This window comes from Haplochromis burtoni, unplaced genomic scaffold (assembly GCF_018398535.1).
Source record: "Haplochromis burtoni strain Fernald_Lab_line unplaced genomic scaffold, NCSU_Asbu1 Contig_255, whole genome shotgun sequence".
NCBI classification, from domain to species: Eukaryota; Metazoa; Chordata; class Actinopteri; order Cichliformes; family Cichlidae; genus Haplochromis; species Haplochromis burtoni.
This window is the reverse complement of record NW_024582616.1, coordinates 27495-47948: the sequence shown is the minus strand read 5'-3', so window position 1 is coordinate 47948 and position 20454 is coordinate 27495. Positions and strand designations below refer to the sequence as shown.

The following is a 20454-nucleotide window of genomic DNA, read 5'->3' as shown; positions in this document are numbered from 1 at the left end:
ACTGTTGTGTTGTCTAACCAATGGTTTGATTTTCATGTCAAATAAAACTGATTTCAATTGTTTATCAGGGGGAATATGAAATTAAATCAGCCTTCATATAACCTGTCGTGGAAAGTCAGCACATATCCAAACGCCAGGCTGGTCTTACCCTAAAAGTATCCTGCACCCCTTTGACTAGTGGTGTTAAACTGTTCATTGATTTGTTCGTGCTTCTCCTTAAATGCACACCTTCATTTTCTCTCTGTGAGTGTACACATTCCTCTCACTGAAAGAGATAAGTGTGGCCTCCAGACACTCTTAATGCCCCCATGCCTTGCTCTTCTTTGACTCAAGCTAAAATCCATCCATCCCTTTGTTTCTGCTTCACATTCAGCTTCTTTGTAGCAGCCAAAATACAATGTTGACTTCATTGGGATTTTTTTCCACTCTCATTTGTTGTGCCTCTCTTTGTTTCTTCATTAATTTATACTATATTACAGTCGCCTTGATCCTTTGGCCCTGGATAAACACAATTTATCACAGTAGACTGATGTTTGCACCTCTAATTCAAACAGGAAAGTCAGCATCAGACTGAAAAATGGCATTCCTTATGGGAGAGAGGAGTGTGTGTGTACGCATGTGTGTGTTGGGAGACGGTTGTGGTGGTTATGTCACGATCCCATCGACCTTCTAGTGTCTCCCAGTTCTGACCTGTGACATAAAAACAATCACAAAGGAAGTCACACTTGGATATACACCCATAATTCTGTAAAACAAATCAAAGTTTGCACTCTGTAATAGAGAAAATGCACAATTTTCCCCTCACTTGTGAACTGATCCATACTCATCACACCTATGCACACAAATGTTTGAGTCCAGGTGCAGAGTCTCCCACTGATAAAAGCCCAACAGGTCAGAGGGAGTCTATAGACCTGCTGGCTCCTTCTAATGGATGTGCAAGTTAACATGGGAAGTAACATGGCTATACATCTAAACATTTACACTTGTGACCACAGAGGAGAGATCGATTGCTCCTCCTCTGTCTGCACTCTGCGCTTCTTATCACAGAGACTCAATTAGAGGCTGACAAGCTGAATGTGAGATGTGACATTGGGATAAATCATTGGAATGGCATGGAAATGTGTCCCATAGAATAGATGAATGCCATTGCAGTCAATCCATCAAATGATGCCCTTATGGATACATGAGGCCGAAAGATCATATTCTTGACTCTGGCATCTACACTGATGACTATTTCATTGAAGACAGCTACAACAAACAGCGCTGGACATTTAAGAGCGGCCAACAATTTCAGTACGAGACAGGATATCAATCCCTGGAGACTTGATATTTAAAATGTAAATGTCTTGATAATGAAGGTTGGAAGAGAACCTGAAAATGGCCAACATTTATTTGTCACCCTTATTAAACAGATGTTGGCCTTGGATGCAAACCAGCGGATAACAACCTTGGAGGTTCTCCAGCATCCCTTTTTCAACCCTGGCCTCTCTAAGAGGTTCCCTTGTATTGACACTATAAGAGAACACAGAAGCAATCTCCAGCATTGCTTCTTTGACCCCGGGCAAACGTGACAAAAACACAAACTGAGGTTGGAAAAGGATATTAACAGCAAATTACACTGCAAAAATTAATTAAGCTGCTCCAATAATGATCACTTTGGCCTTTGTTTTTCAATTTTCAATTTTCAATTAGGAAATCAATCAATAAATAAATTGGATAATAATTGTTGTTTGTAATTCTTTATAAATACATTGCTACTGTTTAGCCTCCTAGTAGACATACCTGTGTTATAAATGTGGAACTCCTCTGATTTTCAGAAAATGTGACCTCAAGTCAAGTTCACTGAGATTTTCAGTAGACGAACCATGGTATTGATTTAAAAATTCTACGCAATCACAAACTTGGGTGTCCACAGCACCCCGCCATACACCAAACTCAAAAGATTAAGAGGTGTTTTTTAGTTTTTTCATAAAGATTACAACACACAAATAACAAAAATGGCAACATTGTTATTTTTCACAATGCTATTTTGAGGTTATCTAATGTAGTGCAAAAAAACAAAATCGAACAAACCCAGATATTAATAAATGAAAAAATAAGGTATATACTACATACTATATAAAATTTTCGTGGTCCACTATGGCGTCAATGAACAGAATGAAGGAGTTAAGTCATTTTTATATGACCAGCTACATAGCCATAGTGTGACAACATGCTTTTATGACAGCTGTGAGTCAAATGAATTTTAATAACCAGGAGAGCAGAGGGAATAGGTATGGTAGTAGCAGTGCATGTGTTTGTGTGCACAGAGGGGGGAAAAAGATTAAGATAGATAGATAGATAGATAGATAGATAGATAGATAGATAGATAGATAGATAGATAGATAGATAGATAGATAGATAGAATTTTATTTCAAACATGCAAATATAATTGAAATAACAACAGAAAAAAACAAAAAACAAAACTTAAAAATCATCAAGTTTTCATGTATATATCTATGTCTACAGAATGCGTGTGCTCGAAACTTGACATTAAAACATGTCAATCAAACAAATTGTGGGAAAACTGATTATTTTGTACTGTTCAATAGTTTGGACATTCCTGCAAAGAAATCTGCTCTACTAAAAAGAAGCTTTTACTGACCATCAGTCATAACATTGGTTCAGGCAGGCTCAGCCACAATCATTGACAGTGAGCTAACCTCATTGCCTGTGCCAGTTGATACTCTTCTAAACATCCAAATGGCAACTATTACATTGGGAAAGGCGTTAAAACCAATTTAGCCAGCCCACAGGTGCAGCAATCCTGCAAGCCACTTTGTAACCCACCTTCACCCTGTCAGCCACAGCAGGAAATTAAGCATAATTTCCTGGTCATATGTTCTGTGCTGTGGTTTATGTGCTGCTCCTCCCACCTTAGTCTCTCCATGCATGCATGAGTGGAGAGCTCCCAGAATAGAGCCATGTCAGAAAAAATATATTTTACTGTACATATATCACAATCTTAATTGTTCTGCTATCATTGATATTCTACAGTCAACAGTAAGATCCTGACTGCCATGCCTTAAACTACAGACGATCTCTAAGCTTTCGTTCTTGTCCAAGATCCTGGAGAGACTAGTTCTCTCCCAGCTCCAGGCGTACTTGGACACGAACAATATTGCTGAGAAATTTCAATCTGCTTTAAGCCATTGCATAGCACTGAAACAGCGTTGGTTAGAGTTCTTAATGATATTCTTGTAATTACTGATACTGGACGCTCTATGGTCCTAGTTTTACTGGACCTCTCTTCGGCTTTTGATATGGTGGACCATAACATTTTATTATTAAGACTTGAGCACACTGTGGGTATTAGAGGCACTGCCCTCGACTGGTTTAAATCATACCTCGCTGACAGGTCCTTTTCGGTTAACTTGGGCACCTTCTCCTCTTCCTCTGCACCGGTCTGTTGCGGTGTACCTCAAGGATCAGTTTTAGGCCCTATTCTTTTCTCATTGTATTTGCTCCCTCTAGGCACAATCTTTCAAAAATACAACATCGCTTTCCACTGTTACGCCGATGACATACAGATCTATTTTGAACTTACTGACGACCTTGCTGTGTCCCTGCACTACTTTCAAGAATGCATGCGGGAGGTCAAAGAATGGTTCCTGAGTAATTCCCTCGTTTTAAACGATAAGAAGACTGAGATTGTGGTGTTCAACAGTAAAATCCCTCGTGCCCAACTCTGTGCTGCCCTGGGTTCCTTTGCTAGCTCTTCCTGTGACTATGTCAGTAACTTGGGTGTACTGCTGGATAGCTCGCTCAAACTCGATAAGCAAGTGTCTGCTGTAGTGAGATCTAGCTTCCACCAACTGCGCCTTATCTCTATTAGTCAAATAGGTCACAATCCATGACCTATTAGTCAAAAAGTCTAGGATCCAACTGATCAGACTATGGTCAAGCTTAAAATGATTATAAAGCCTATCGCCAAGTTAGGAGGGCTGAATTGTGTTGAATGCAAATGAGAAGTCAACAAATAATAATCTTGCATGAGTGTAGGGGCCTCAAGATGCTTATACAAGAGATGCAGGAGTGTGACAACAGCATCCTCCACACCTCTCCCTGCTCTATAGGCGAACTGGAAGGGGTCAAGATGGTGTTCAACATGCATTAAAATCTCCTTCTTAATTATCTTCTCAAATGTCTTCATCACTAAAGAAGTCAGAGCCACAGGCCTAAAATCATTCAGTGCCTTAGGAGAACTGCCCTTAGCAACAGGAACAATGACAGCATGTTTCCAAATCTTAGGTACTGTCTGTAGCTCTAAAGAAAGTGAGAAGATATGGTGAAAAATCCCACTCAGCTGATCAGCACAAGTTCTCAGTACCTGTCCACAGATGTTGTCAGGTCCAGGACTCTTGCTTTTAGTGTGTCTAAAGAGATTAGCTACCCCCCTCTCATCAATACAAATTGATGGGGGAGTGATAGTCTTTTCCCTCAGTGTGCTCGTTTGCATAGAACGATCAAGATTCTCAAAACGAAGATTAAATACTAACTGTCTGCCAAATGTTTGTTGGAGGTAAACCCATCTAAGCAAATGTTACAGCTACCCTTCGTTTGTAGCCCTGCCAAGCTCTCTTTGAGGTTGTTACTGCTGAGTTCTGCCTCAATCTTATTTCTGTACCTCATCTTGGCGATCTTTATTGCAGCCCTCACCTCCTTCCTCAATATTCTCATAGTGGGAACGTCTCCCTCGTTAAAAGCAATTTTCCTTTTAAGAATCAGATCCTTAATATCTTTAGAGAGCCACGGTTTGTTATTAGGGAAAGTCTTAAATTCTCTGACTGGAACCACAGAGTCTTTGCAAAAAGAGATGTAGCTACACACCACATCAGTGAGTTCATCCAAATCAGAAGTGCTCTCTTGAAACAAGGACCAGTCAGTGCAATCAAAACACCCCTGAAGGGCAACACAACTGTCTTTTGTCCAGACTAGTCCGCTCTAATCACAGGTCTATAAGCAGGGAGGAGTTGAACAATGTTGTGATCTGAAGAACCTACTGTCGGTCCAGCCACAGACTTATATATCCCCTTAATTGGTCCGTAACACAAATCCAGCGTTTTATTATGCCTTGTAGGACAGGTGACATATTGGAATAATTTTTTCAGTGATTTCTTAAGATTACAATAGTTAGAATCACATAAAAAAATAAAGTTAGGAGGATCCAGAGTGCCTCGGGTGTGTAAGTAATTGTTTGTGAGACTGAACAAAGGGTAGAAAATCTCCATCTTGGAAAAAAACACATGAGAAACAAATCAGGGAAACAATCTGTTCACTCACAAGTTAAAAACAAGGTTAAAAACAAAGTTTAAAAAAAAAAAGTGAATTTAAAAAACAACAAAACTCCCCCCACAAAGTTAGAAAACTCAATAAACGCCTGCTGTAGGCCACCACAAAAGCAGCGCCAACACGTACACCAACACCTCAGATATGTCTGAATTTCAAAGTATATGAGGTGGCAAAAGCTCAAGCAGGCAGTTGTTACCATACCATAACTTATTTATATAGCACTTTAAAAACAACACAGTGTCAGTTACCCACTGAGGCCATAGTCAGCAAATAAAAATTAGTTTTTAACCTGGATTTAAAGACCAGCACTGAAGTAGATTGCCTAATGTGAAGAGGACGAGCATTTCAAAGCTTCAGGGCCACAGTAGAGAATGCTCCTCTAAGTTTTAGCCGTGATTTAGGGACTGAGAGCAACATCTACTCAGCTGACCGGAGTTAATAAGGAGGGACATAGGGCTTCAGCAGATTGGACAAATATACAGGTGCGAGACCAGTATTTTTTAAAAAAGCTGTAAAATAATTTTAAAATAGATCCTAAATTCAATTGGAAGCCAGTTTAAGGAGGCCAGAACTGGAGTAATATGCTCAAATTTTCTTTTACCATTTAAAAACCGTGCTGCAGCATTTTGCACCAGTTGCAGGCATGGCAAAGTGTCTTGGCCATGCCCTATTAAAAGGGAGTTGCAGTAATCCAATTAAATTAATTACAATTTTAAAAAATTAGAGCCATCTATGGCTTTCTTCCAGTTGTTACAGCAAGTTGCTGTCACTTTTGGTTTTATTATTATGAAATTATTATTATAAGTGCAGTATGTATGTCTAGTTTGAAGAGTGCTGTCAGACAACAACCTTTCTCTTCAAGGCCGCTAGGGACATTTTGTGAGTGTGTGTATGAAAAAGTGCATCTGTGTGTGAGTGCTCCTTGGTGGTATCTGGCACCAAAGCAGTCCCCTCCAGCTGCAATGGACACAGGCCAAATCCACACATACGCACACCCCATGCAGCACATTCATCTCACTACTGTTCAATACACAATTCAGCTGTGCTATTCTCTCTGTCTTACCAATTTACATTCCTAAATGGAAATCTTGATCATTTATTTTGGATTTTTGTGTTCATATTAAGGGGAAAAAAGAATTTTGCATTGTAAAACATACCCTGATAGAAACGCCCACTGGGGTTTTTGACAGCAGCCTCAGAGACAGACAGCCACACCACTGTGTCAGCGCCCTGCTCTGGGGTCCGCAGGCTGTCCTTCATGGATTGATGAAAGTCTGGCATAGCATTGGCCACTGCTAAACACACACACACACACACACACACACACACACACACACACACACACACACACACACAACACACACACAGGTAACCGACTCAAAGTAACAAAAGTTCGCACAGATGAATACATCTAATGCTTTTGTAAATTGTGTAAGCATTCGGATGTTACTTTATGTGAGTGAGTGGTACCTGGAGTATCCACCCAGCCAGGATGCATGACGGAGAAGTGGATGTTAGTGTGAGTTTTTGCCAGCTGCTCTGTCATCACCACCTGCTGCCTCTGGAACACACATCATCAAGCACGTCTGAGTGCATCTAACATCCGTGTACTTCAATGATCGACTGTGAACGTCCGTCTTTGTCATGCGATGAACCACACCTTTAACACTGCAGGTGATACTTTTAAGTCAAATATCGAACTGCCAATCAGGGCTGAACCCAGACGTTTGCTCACTGGGTAAGTTTTCAATTTTGAATTCTGGAATGCAAGTTAAAATTTTTAAACCACTGATATAATGTGGATCCTAAATCTATTCATAAATCATCACTTAATCATCTGTCAGCTATACCAAAGATAAATATGTTCTTTCAATATCTGATTAAAGACTGTGCTTAAAATTGTCATATTCTGATACATAGATACAATGACCAGAAGACTAATTATACTCTTCTTGTTTTCACTCATTTTCAAACTTTTCAAACTTGCTCGGTTCCTGGAGAAGTCAGACAGCTGAAGGAAGTTAAACCTGACCAGTCTTGTCAATTTTGACGAGCAGATGCTTCCAGTTCAGATCTTACTTTGTGCTGGGCGTAGACCATGGTGCCGTCGTAGCGGCCTCTCTCAGACTGCAGGTTTCCTGTCCTGAGCTTCTGCACCAGCATTCCACCTGATGACACTGTGATCTGAACACAGGGGAATGAGAATTAATCTGTAGACACCCCCCCCCCACCCCAAATATTCACAAGTTTCCTAAAACCCAATGTTACAGCTCTAAATGCTTTGTTTAATGAGCAAAAAAGTACTGAAACCAGATCACAAATACAGAAACCTAAATAAACCACACTTATCTCAAATCCTCTATTATCACTACAACTGTATTTAATCCTGCATTAAGTGTTGCCGATCTAGTATTTTATTTGTCATTGTGTTACTGCAATGTTTACTTGTGCGAATCCTTGTTCACCTATTAAATAGCCCTCATGCAACAGCTCAGACTCATTACCTGATTATTACACTGTCCAGTTATGTTGGCCAGAGCCTCATATTTTACTGACTGTTTCTGAAAACAATATACAATACTGTGCAAAACTCTTGAGACACTCCTCATTTCTTTTTGTTTTGCTTACAGGGACCGAGACATTTCCTGTCATTTTGAAAAGTGGTCTTGAGCACAAGTTCTTCAGCATTCTGAACTTTTTCTTTGGACATTGGCTACTTTTCCACACATTTTCACTCTAGGCTTTGTAGATGAGCATTTTTAGAGGAGTGTTTTTGTTGTTGTTTGTTAAGCCACTAAACAGTGAAATATGAATCTTTCAAGAAAAAAAATGCAAATAACACAAGGGATGAACCAATGTTGTTGAACAGAATGATTTTAAATTGCATCTTTTGACACTTTCTTACTAGCAGCTTGTCAATTAAAAAAATAATGTTTGCATTTTTTAATCGAATCTACAAAAAAGTACAAGTGTCCAGCGTGTCCTTAAAGAACTGAGGAAGCTAGACAAGTAGAGGACAAAAGAAGTGACAGGCCTAAAAGATGTAAAGCAGTATATTAAATCATGTCTTTAGGAAACAGGAGAAAATAATCTAGCAAAGGTCTGATACAGGACCTGAGCAATGCATCTGGGGCTTCAGTTCACTGAAGCCTCATCAGAGGTGGTATCACAGACTGTCAAAAAGCCATTCTTAAAGAAGGGAAACTGAGGGAAAAGGCTGATGTTTCAGGGTGGGATCATATTGACAGACAGTAAAACAAAGAAGAGCTTTGAATGTATTTTAAGAAACCTGGAGAACTATTGCTTAAAACTACTTAAAGTAATTAAAAGAGAGCTTGCCAAAGAGCATTCAGGCTGAGTCCGAGAACAAAGGCAGTCATATCAAATACTAACTTTCCAGCTTGTTAGAATTTTGCACAACTGAGGCCTTATATACTTTATTTGGATGTATTCTGGCACAAGGTTCAATAAATCACCTACCTATGTCCCATTTTCCAAGCAAAGTATAAAGAAAGGGGTGGTGACTCAAGACTTTTGCACAGTATTGTAGGAGTGAATACTTTATGTGGACCGACAGTGAACATGGGTTGAATGATCAGACTCACCACTCTGGGGTCCACACTCTTCTCCAGCAGTGGAATGAGACTCTTGGTGAGAATGTAAACCCCTGAAGAGGACCAAACATTGAAGTACAAATTAACTATCTTCCATTTTTCCCTTTCATCAGACTGGTCTTCATACCTCTTGTCTGATCTTTGACTCACCCAGGACATTAGTAGCAAAGCTTTTCTCAAGCCCCTCTGCATTCAGATCCCTCTGGCTCATGATGGCACCCGCATTATTGATCTAAAACATATCAATATATGATCATTCAGTGGTCGCAGTTGCCAGGACCCCCCCAAAAGACTAATATGTTGCTCACCAGTACATTAAGAGACTTGTACTTCCTCTTAAAGCCCTCAGCAAACTCCCAGACCTTCTTGGTCTCAGACAGGTCGAGGATATGAACATAGACCTCCTGTAATGACGCCAGACATTTAGCAGAATGAATATCAATGTCAACTCTGGTGTAAAACTGAAGGTTGTTTGTGCAAGTCTATCTTGTTGATGAAAAGAGAGTCACACTGTACTTTATTTCCAGTCTCCTTGACAATATCAGCCCTTGCCTCCTCAGCTTTGTCCTTATTCCTGCACACCATGTGGATCGTTCCACCTGTGGCAAAGATCATAACATAAATCATGGTACTAGCAATGGAAATAAGCAGTTGAATACAATGACAAAATAAAGAAGGACCTTAAAATCAACCTTTTCCTGAAAAATTGAATGAATACTACAATCTTTAAATATAAAGTGTGAAAATGTGAGAGTGAATGAATAGTGGAATTGTAAAGCACTTTAAGTGTCCAGAAAAGCGCTATATAAATGCAATCCATTATTATTATTATTATTATAAAAGTCTTTTAAGGAGCATCAATGTGCTTTGTGGCCACTATTTTGGAACTGTTTGCTTCCTTAAAACCTGCACTTGAGAGTTTTACTCGATTGTGAATGTACTTTGTTTTATTATTACTCACATACAACCCCACTTCCAGAAATTTAAGACTTTCCTCATTTTGAATTAATGACAGCAACAGTCCCCTAAAAAAGTTAGGAGAGCGCGGCAAACGGCTGGAACAGTAAGTGGTACTAAAAACAGCTGGAGGAACAGTTTGCAACTAACTAGGTTACTTGGCAACAGGTTGTTACATGATTAGGTATAAAAAAAAAGAGCATCTTAGAGACGCAATTACTCTGAAGTAGAGTTCACCAATCTGGAAAAAACTGTCTGAAAATTGAGGAAAAATTTGAGAATTATTTTCCTCAACATAAAATTCTAAAGTTAACTATCTATTCATCTCCAGTACATGATATCATAAAAAGATTCAATGAACTGGAGAGCGAGATCTCTGTCAACAAAAGCAGTGCTGGTCAAGTTACTTGAATATAGTAATTTGCTACTAATTAAAGATTACTTAGGGTGACCAACTGTCCCCTTTTCCCCGGACATGTCCACTTTTCACGTTCTGTCCGGGGCTTCCAGGGGGATTTTTGAGATTGATAAAAATGTCCGGGTTTTCCTGTATTCCGACAGAGGACCCATGTGTGTGACGTCATCCCCGAACTGCTGCTTTGTGAGCGCTTGTTCTGCGCTCACAGACGGGACAGACAGCGCGCAGCAACGCGCCTAATGATGTTTAAAAGATCCCAAAGCGCAAGTGCATCTTTTCAGACGAACTGCAAAAGAAATTTCCTCGTACCGAGCCATAGCTGGACTGGCCATCGGGCATTTGCGCAGTGGGCCGATGGTGATTTTTTGTTTTTACGGCCGATGGTTTTGTTGTTGTTGTTGTTTTGTAACGGTATAAACAATGAAAGGTGGTGGATTGGCCAGATGCTGGCCGGTGTGTAAAAATAACTCAGTTATTTGGTGGTGTCTATGGCGGAGCTTCCACAGAGGCCAGCAGGTGGATGAGTGTCAGGTGAACTGAACTTCAGGTAAGAAGTTATGACCTGCAGTCTATCTGGGTCAGATATAAACCAAGTTTAGGTGTAGTTTATTTTTGTTGTGCTGACATTTTACAGTCAGTTACAATAACTCGTACTGCGTACTAGCTAGCATGACGGAGTTTCTATACAGCTGGGCAGGTGCTATGATGTTACTGATAGTGATATGATATCGGTTTGGATATGTGGTGAGAGGGAAACATGAAGATGAAACCAGGAGATGTCCTTACTGAATCATCAGAGCTGAACAGGTGATGGAGAAACAGGTTTACCTTTTAGGTGACATGAATGAGTTGAAGGGAAGTTATGAACTGTTTCTGAGAGACAAATAACACCAGGATCCTTTTCTATGTAGCTGACAGCTGGTAACTGTGCAGGGGCGGGTCTAGCAAAGTTTTGCCAGGGGGCCAGGTAGGGCAAAGGGGGGCACAAAGAAATACTTTTCTTTCTTATTCTCATTTAAAATGTCTTGCTTTTAAAAAATAATTATCTGAAATGTATAGAATTCATACATATACCAACAAGACTGTGTACATCACTGTCACAACAGCGTTTGTTTTCATTCAAAGGCTTTATGGCTTATGCTAGCGGAGGAGATTATCCCCACTGCGAGAGTCACCACATTCCCAAACCAGAAACCGTGGATGGACAGATCGATCCGCACTGCAGTAAACGCCAGGACCGCCTCCTACAACGCGGGTCTCGCCACTGGCGATATGAGCGCCTACAAAGCGGCCTCATACGGCGTGCGGCGCGCGGTGAGAGATGCCAAACGCAGGTACCGGGAACGTGTGGAGTCCCGCTTCCACCAGGGCGACACACGGAGTATGTGGCACGGACTACGCACCATTACGGACTACAAAGCCAGGGACACTGCGCCGATCAACGCCGACTCTGCATTCACCAACGAGCTGAATCGGTTCTACGCCCGTTTCGAGGTTAGCCAGGCGGCTAATGCTATCTACCGCCTGACTACCGAGGACAGTGACGTCATCAGCGAGAGACCGGTGACCAGCATCGCGGAGCATGACGTCCGAGCGGCACTGAGGAGAGTGAACACAAGGAAAGCGGCGGGGCCAGACGGCATCACCGGCCGTCTGCTGCGCTGCTGTGCTGACCAGCTAGCAGGTGTGTTCACTTACATCTTCAACGAGTCCCTGGCGAAGTCTGTGGTCCCCACATGCTTCAAAAGATCCACCATCATCCCTGTGCCCAAGAACAGCAAACCCTCATCCCTGAACGATTACCGGCCAGTTGCACTGACCTCGGTAGTAATGAAGGTGTTTGAGAGGCTGCTGAAGAACATCATCTCCTCCTCCATCCCAGACACCACAGATCCGCTGCAGTTCGCCTACAGATCCAACAGATCCACAGAGGATGCCATCGCCCACGTCCTACACACCACTCTCAGCCACGTGGACAAGAAACAGGGTAACTATGTGCGAATGCTGTTTGTTGATTACAGTTCAGCGTTTAACACAATAGTGCCCTGCAGACTGTTCACAAAGCTGAGGGATCTGGGACTTAACAGCCGTCTGTGTGCATGGGTGTTGGACTTCCTCACTGGCAGAACTCAGGTGGTGAGGGTGGGCAGGTGCTTCTCCAACAGCATCACCATCAACACAGGAGCACCTCAGGGATGTGTCCTCTCGCCACTGCTCTACTCCCTCTACACTTCAGACTGTGTGGCCACCCATGGCTCCAACACCATTGTGAAGTTTGCTGACGACACAGTGGTGTTGGGTGCCATCTCCAACAACGATGAGGCGGCCTACATGGATGAAGTGAAGAATCTGGCATCATGGTGCCAGGACAACCACCTCCAGCTGAACGTCAGCAAGACCAAGGAGTGGAATTTTTGCACATGTCGAGGAGCGTGTCAGGCTACATTTCACTGTGTGTTATACTTGTATAACTATGCATGTGACAAATAATAAAGAACCTTGAACCTTGAACCTTATGGCTCCTATAATACCTGGTGGGCCGTTCTCTAGTCATAATGCCCTGGTCAACTTTTTGTCCCAGTCCAGCCCTCATACCAACCCAGTACTGGTAATTTTTAATGCAGATGAGGCATTATTTCCTTACCATTATTTAATTCCAGAGGTTTTTAAGTTATTTTTTTTGCACTTGTTGACTTGTAAAAGCCTATATGACATATTTTATTTCACAATTAATTAACCGCACAGAAAAGGCATTGTTTAAAGTGTCCTCTTTTTTGGAAATCAAAATATGGTCACCCTATGATTACTTCTCCAAGAAAGTAATCCCATTACTTTACTAATTACTTATTTTCAAAAGTAATTAGTTACTTTATTAATTAGTTACTTTATTACTTAGTTACATTTTAAAAACATGATACACAACCTGAATACGTAATAAAGCAATAGACCTTTCAGCCTAATTCTGTTTTTTCTGCAGAATCCATCATGTAAAATCGAATCAAATGAAAAAGTCTCTTTTTAAAACTTGTTTTATTAGTTTTAATCGTTTAACTTTATGCACATTGCATCAAGCAAAAATTTAATTATATGCAACTGTCTTTGACTTGGAGAAATTCTTTAACCTTTAAACCTATTTTCTACATATTCCAGCATATAAAATATTTTTTGTGTGTGTTTACACTCACTCTTTCAAATAGATGCAAGTAAAACAGCAAAAAATAAATAAAATCAAAGATTCAGCAGCACCAACTCCTGTCACCCTTAAGTCTTCTTTCACTTGTTTAGGAGGAGTGGGGTGGGTGGAGGTTTGCCCGGTGCTGCAGCGGTCATGTCAGTGGGGGGATCCGGGGGTTTCTTTGTGAATTTCACATTCCCTTGACACTGTGCTAGGTGCTTTCTCAGATTAGAAGTTTAATTTTTCGCTGTAGAAAGAAGTTTTCTTCCCATGCAGAGTTTACATCAGACGCTAATGTTTTTGTCACTTTTTACAGAATCAAATTCAAAGTAATGTCAGTACTTTCAAGCTTTAAACACTGCATGGTTGTACTCTCTCCCGCACTCCATATTATCCATTGTTGGTCTACACACGTCTGTTGCTGCCATGGACTTGCGTGCTTGCACGTCATTGTCACGAGACACTCTCCCAAACAATATCACGGTTTAGTAACGCAGCGTGCTTACGGGAAAGTAACAGTAATCTAATTACTTTTTTGGAACAGTAATCCCTTACTTTACTTGTTACTTGAAAAAAGTAATCGGATTCTCTGCACAAAAGACAAGACATAAAATTATTATTGGACGTTAATCCTCAGGCCCACAAGGACTGCATTAAAAACCGACTTCATTCTTTCGTGGATATCAGTGGATCAGGAACACTTCGAGAAATCACTGTCTATGATCACAGCTCACTGGAGGTTAAAGTTCTTATCCAGACAATGTCTTTTTCAGTGAAGGCCTTGCATATTTCAGCTTGACAATGTTAAACTGCATACTGTTACAACAGCATGGCTTTATAGTAGTAGAGTGAGGGTTGTGAGCTTTCAGACCTTTCCCCAGCTGAAACATTTGGAGCATCATGAAAAGAAAACACAATCACTACACTGTGACAATCAACTTTTATGTGGCGTGTGGCTGCCATCAAATTCAAAATCTTATTTATCTTAAAATTATGCATCAGTTTAAACAATTGATGTTTAAATATTTAACATCTGTATTTATGAGATTTGCAAACCATTACATTTTATTTTTATTTACATTTTACCCCAACTTTTGTGTGTTGTAAAACTACAAAAAAAAATACTTGAGTTTTTGAGTATTTTTTAGTGTTGGAATTGGAATTTTTAAAAAATGTGGAGTTGGGCCTTTTATGAATTCACAGATCCATATGGATATGCATGTTGCTTCTTTCTCTCAGCAATTTTACTATGTGTTGCTTTCCTGTCTGCCATGTTTGGGCTGATTTGTAGACAAACAGGGTCGTAGGTGTGGTACCTCTCTTGGCGATGGCCATGGCAGTGGCTTTTCCGATGCCACTGTTGGCTCCTGTTATCATAAAGGAACGTCCAGCCACAGACACCTCCAGGTCCTTCTCCACAAACCGCTTAGACGCTGATAAGAAGGCATTCCTGTAAAACATCAACACCTACAGCATTTCATATATATACCAGCTGCCTGCTTATTTGCTTATTTGCTTATTTGCTGCTTATTTGCTGCTGCCATCAGATGCTGCCTCTGTGTTTGAGGGGTGAGTGTTTGAGATCATCCTGCTGACTGTAAATGTCCTCACAGCTTTACTGTACAGATACAATGAAGGAAAGTGTGTGCCTGGCATCGTCTCTGTCAAGGAGAGGTTTGGGATGAGAGTGATGGCGGTGACAACAGCAGTCATTTATGAGTATGCGTGTGTCTAAGCGTGTGTGCCACCAAGGACCTCAATTCCCCCCATTGTTAAGGGCGGTCAAAGTGGGGCATAAAGGGGACAGGCAGAGAGAGAATTACTGAGGTTAAATGCCTGCTCTGTTCGATGGTGTCATGCAGAGAGCTATTAGTGCAGGGTCAGAGCGGGTTGTCGGGCAGCTCTCTGGGAGAATAAGATAACACAGAACAAAGGAGAGAAGGGAAACAATCACGAAAGCACCTCTTCAAAACACTTGGCTTGCTGTGTACTGATGAGGAAAGGCATCTCGGGGCTGCAATAGATCACATAAGACTGATAAAGCTCTTAGAGCCCTGTTATTGTTCAAAAACTGAGTTATGGTCCTACAAACCTCTTGCTTAGTCACTATAAAGTGTACACTGATTCACAAATCTGTGATGTTCAGGGGTCTGTTGCTAAAACCTTCCATCTGTGATCATAAACCACAACTTAAGTCTGCAGCCTCATTTTCACACTTTCAAATGTCAAACATCAAAATTGATCATTAAGATAATACTGTAACATAGTAATACATAGTGTGCTGTAACACTTACAGTTAATTCACAGAAATGTACATTCACTTTAACATTAGGAAGCATTTAGCAGCAGCCACCCTTAATCTATTCATACTTTACACTGCTTTCAGTGGGCGTTTCTTACTGTCACCATGGTTTTGAGTAATTATAGTTTTGTATTTTCTTATTAGTTTTTATTTTTATTTCTTTTTTAATTCAGTTTAATTTCAGTTAGCTTCCAGAGTGTTTTTTTTGTTTCAGTTTACTTTGTATTGTTAGAAAATGCTTGGTTTGGATAATTTTTTTTATTAGTTTCAGTGTTAGTTTTAGTCTTTATGAATTTATTTTTTTTACACCAAATGTCAGAGGTAAGGGTTGTTCAAATCAATTTAGATATTACAATATAAACAGAACTTTTTGAAAACAGTCGACACAAAAGCTCTTGCACACATCCAAAGCCTCAATAAAAACGTCCATCAAACCCTCATCAGGCAGTTTGTGATACCAAATTTTACTATTAAACTTTAGTTAGTTTGAATGCTTTCAAAGGTCTGGTTATCATTTTTATTTTAGTTAACTAAAAAGGTTTTATTCACATTTAAGTTGATTATAATAAGCTGGCTATAAATAGTTTACCATCAACTTTCAGTCATTCAGTTATAAGAAAAGTCTGAGTGCTGATCCTCCACACAAACACACACACTACTGAGGATGCACAGCAGGACAGTCACAGACTCTCTCCGGCTCCCACAGCGCACACACAACAGGACAAATGTCTTACCTGGTGAACTCAGTCACTCCCTTCAGGAACCAGGCGGAGTTGCGGTACAGAGACATGTTGCTGCTCTGGAAGCCTCTCGCTGTGCGCCGCTCACTTCTCCAGCTTTTACCGTGGACCAAAACCACGTGTAGCTCGTGAATAAACATTAGCGGCCGCCCAGCGGCAGCACTAAGACATTACACCAGCGGACAGTAACGCTTTACCCTAACCCTAACCCTAAAAACCCCATCCCCCCAACTGGAAGACAGTAAGAGGCCTCGAGTGAAATACTCAACATAAAATATTAAAATTTCAATTCAATGTTATTTACACAAAACCCCAATAATAATTATTTCAAGGCACTTTATATTGTAGGTCTTAGTGAACCCTCTAACAGTCGGAGGACCCCCTGTGCGCAAGCACTTGGCAACAGTAGTAAGAAAAACTACAAATTAAAAAAAAAAAAAAAAAACTAACTACAAGATTTATCAAAAATGACAGTTTTAAGCCTAATCTTAAAAGTAGAGAGGATGTCTGTGTCACAAATCCAAATTGGGAGCTGGTACCACAACAGAGAGCTCTGAAAGCTGAAGGCTCTGTTTCCCATTTTGCTTTTAAATGGGAAGCATTTAAAAGATTAATAGATCACTTCCAGAGTGAAGTGATCTATTGGGGTAATACAAGACGGTGATGCTTAAAGAAATTGTAAATATACACGAAAATATAAAATAGAAATATACAATAACCCCCCCCCCCCACAAAGACATAGGTTACCAAGCAGTCATCATGAATTCCGCTAACTGATAGCTAGCCAAAAAAAAGCTAGTTCTTTCAATTTACAGTTAGGTTTAAGGTAGCCGTGTTCAAAGGGGAAAAACGTCTGATAAGTTAATAATACTGAGGAGTTGCATTAGTTGATACTAAGGAGAAAAAAAATACACAACAATTATGAGACAAAAGTCTGACAAAAAAACCCCAACTGACAGCCTGCTACAGAAACAAAGAACTATGACATTTAGCTATAAGTTAAAATGCTGATTTAAAAGGAAAATATAACTGAAACTGAAACAGAAGCCATAGTTTTAGCTTTTCTCTTATATTTGTGATTGAGTGACCGCAAACTTTGCTTGACACTGTTGCAGTATGTAACAGAGGCTGCAGCTTACATTTCCCACCAGGCTGAAGTGTACTGTATACCCCACCTGCAGCCCTCTGCCTGCTCACCTGTCTGAGTGCGCCAATCAGCAGCTGCAGAGTAGCAGGGCGCGGCTCTTGGCTGGAAGAAGGTGGGAGCGGCAAGGATTTCTGGGTAGATGAACAATGTCGCTACACTTGAGAGTGCACACGATCCTGCAGTAAGTGAGAGTACTGGGATTCTGCGATTACAGGGCTTAATTACAGGGCTACAGGGTTTCATTTGGGCGGCTTACAAAATGGTAAGTAACCTGTGCCCATGTACTGAGGTGGCTCTATCCGCTTATAGGCAATGAAATGCATCAAATTATTGGCTCAGTGTATCCAAATTATTGTTTGTGTGTGTTGTTTGCTTCGTTCCTTTTTTAACCTGAGATCACCAGATTGTAGGTTATTTGGATTTGTATATTATAGCTGTATAATCAGTTAATAGCAAGAATTTCCTCGTTCAGAGGTCATGAAATCGGTAGGCATGGCCCAAACGTTTTTAAGAAGTGGAAATTAGAGGAGAAAAAATTGTGTGAGCCCTCTCCTCCTCATGTTAGGATAACTAGACTTTGGGTAAAGCCCAGATCCAGTCAGACAAGTAAATGAATGCAAATCTGTGGTGCTTGAGTTTCTTTGGTATTTACACAGCATAGAAAATAATTGCATCAGGGTTAAAAAGTGTCTGATTCAGCAAGTATTGTTCCACACATGGCTATTTTTACTCCACATGTTCTCATAGTCACCTTGTTGCAGGTAGAAGAAATGCTTTGTGCAGCTACACCCCAGGGCAAAGAGCTTTCATTAATTGCTGTTGCACAACACAACCACTATATTTACTGTGTTATTGCACTCAAAGGTGATTTAGAGGTGTTATGTCTCCCTAGTGATCTTTACACATGTCTAGTTGGCAAATGTAATTGCGGTTTGGCACAGCCACATGCAAAGGCAGGTATTACCGTTCACTGCTTCGCTCTATGTTTGTGTTTCTCTGAAAAGCTACACATTAACCACTTTTTAGCTACAAGCAATGTGTTTGCAGGGCTAAAAATGACTAAACCAAAGTCACTGTTTTCTGCTCTTCCATCCGCTTTACCTTCAGATGCGCTTTCTGTTGCTGTTCAGTCGACAGGGGAAGCTGCGACTGCAGAAATGGTTCACGCCATTAACAGACCGGGAGAAAAAGAAGGTGATCCGGGACATGATGATGCTAGTGTTGGCTCGTCCGCCACGTTCCTGCAACTTTCTCCAATGGAGGGACCTCAAGATAGTTTACAAGAGGTGGCGGCACAACACACGGCTCTTTATTGCTTAATGGTTAACGTGCATGTTGCCTTTGCTCATACTTCAAAATTGCACACAGAGCGAACACACTTGTTATCAGCAGATAACGTCAAGATCTAGATAAACACACAGATCACAGATGACCTAGATTACAGGTGGGGAACACAGTCCAATAAGGAAAGATTTTTTCTATATGATGCCTTTAATGCCACATTTGTATTGAGACTGGGCTTTATGGTAAATGTTGAGAAATTCACAATAGATCCAGTAGTTATGGAAAAGAACGGACAAGAGCTGTTAAAACATCTACACATGCTGTATTTATTTGGAGGTTCTTCACCTTTCTTTTGTTTGATATGATTTCTGTCCTGGAAAGATGCAACCAATCACACTGATGTTGAAAGCACACCCTCTTTCACTTCTAAGATTTTACATATCAAGGCACATTACACGTCATTATTTACTTAACAAACACTATGCAGATTCTCTCTCTCTCTGTCGCCTGTAGCAGCAATAATTTGAAATAATGGCTTTCTGTGTGGCTTTATTAGTGTCACACATTGTTGAGGAGGATTTTGGCCCAATAACCGGCTCAACCCCTGAGCTACAACCACCCACTGCTTATCTGAATCATATAAGCTCATCTAAACTACCATAGGGTAAGAGGCAGGATACACCTTGAACAGGTCTCTAGTGTGCACCACCCCCAAACCCCACCCCTGTGCATTACAGCCATATATCGCCACTCCAGTCTTGTCTGTCAAAAGGACATTGTTTGACAAGTGTTGTGGTTTGTCCAGGCAGAACTTTGCAAACCTAAGTTGTGCTGCCATGTTCTTTTTAGAGAGAAGAGGCTTTCTCCTAAAAAACCTTCCAAATAAAACATACTTGTTCTTTCTAGTATCTTTCTTATTGCATTGACCTGAACTTTGATATTTAAAGTTAAATGCCTGTAGAGTCTGAGATGTAGCTCTTGGTTTGTTTTTTTTTTGCAGTTTCTGGCCTATCAAGACTGATGAATTTCATTTCAACACTTAAAGTGCTTCTGCTGTCTCTCTGATGGACTTGTTTGTTTTTGCTGTCCAATGATGACATGTTTCACTTGCATCTTGAGAGATTATTTGATTGCATGTCATGGCTTCGCAGCCAAAGTTCCCAAATGCAAATTTATCTTGGAACCAACTCTTTTACCTTATTCACTGGTGAAGAAACAACAAGGAAATAAACTAACATGTGTCCATGAAGCACCTTACTGGTCAGTTGTCTAGTTAACTTTAGTTAGAAAAGAAGTTACTTCATATACTGCACAGGACCCACAAACTCCCAGGCCTCTGGTAGAGGAACCAAGCTTAAATACATATATACATATTCAATTCAATTCAATTTTATTTATATAGCGCCAAATCACAACAAAAGTCGCCTCAAGGCGCTTCATAGATACAAAGAAAAACCCAACAATCATATGACCCCCTATGAGCAAG

General features: G+C 40.6%; 2 protein-coding genes across 3 annotated transcripts in view; one reads left to right on the top strand and one right to left on the bottom strand.

Annotated features, from left to right (window-relative positions):
- Window positions 1-16658, bottom strand: part of dhrs12la (dehydrogenase/reductase 12-like a) — a 26013-nt gene extending 9355 nt beyond the window's left edge. Inside the window, exons 1-9 of one of the 2 annotated variants that reach the window (XM_042227338.1) lie at window positions 16532-16658; window positions 14812-14945; window positions 9462-9544; window positions 9254-9349; window positions 9096-9177; window positions 8937-8998; window positions 7411-7515; window positions 6802-6892; window positions 6489-6626 (exon numbers count right to left, since the gene is read on the bottom strand). In XM_042227338.1, the coding sequence (XP_042083272.1) occupies window positions 6489-6626; window positions 6802-6892; window positions 7411-7515; window positions 8937-8998; window positions 9096-9177; window positions 9254-9349; window positions 9462-9544; window positions 14812-14945; window positions 16532-16587 (847 nt within the window). In that variant the 5' untranslated portion in view covers window positions 16588-16658. The remainder of the gene's footprint in view (window positions 1-6488; window positions 6627-6801; window positions 6893-7410; window positions 7516-8936; window positions 8999-9095; window positions 9178-9253; window positions 9350-9461; window positions 9545-14811; window positions 14946-16531) is intronic. The other variant, XM_042227339.1, reaches the window with a different exon arrangement.
- Window positions 16659-17805: 1147 nt separating this feature from the next.
- ap1s3a (adaptor related protein complex 1 subunit sigma 3a) overlaps window positions 17806-20454 on the top strand; it is an 8155-nt gene continuing 5506 nt past the window's right edge. Inside the window, exons 1-2 of the mRNA XM_005938284.3 lie at window positions 17806-17946; window positions 18792-18970. Coding sequence (XP_005938346.2) covers window positions 17824-17946; window positions 18792-18970 — 302 coding nt within the window. The 5' untranslated portion in view covers window positions 17806-17823. The remainder of the gene's footprint in view (window positions 17947-18791; window positions 18971-20454) is intronic.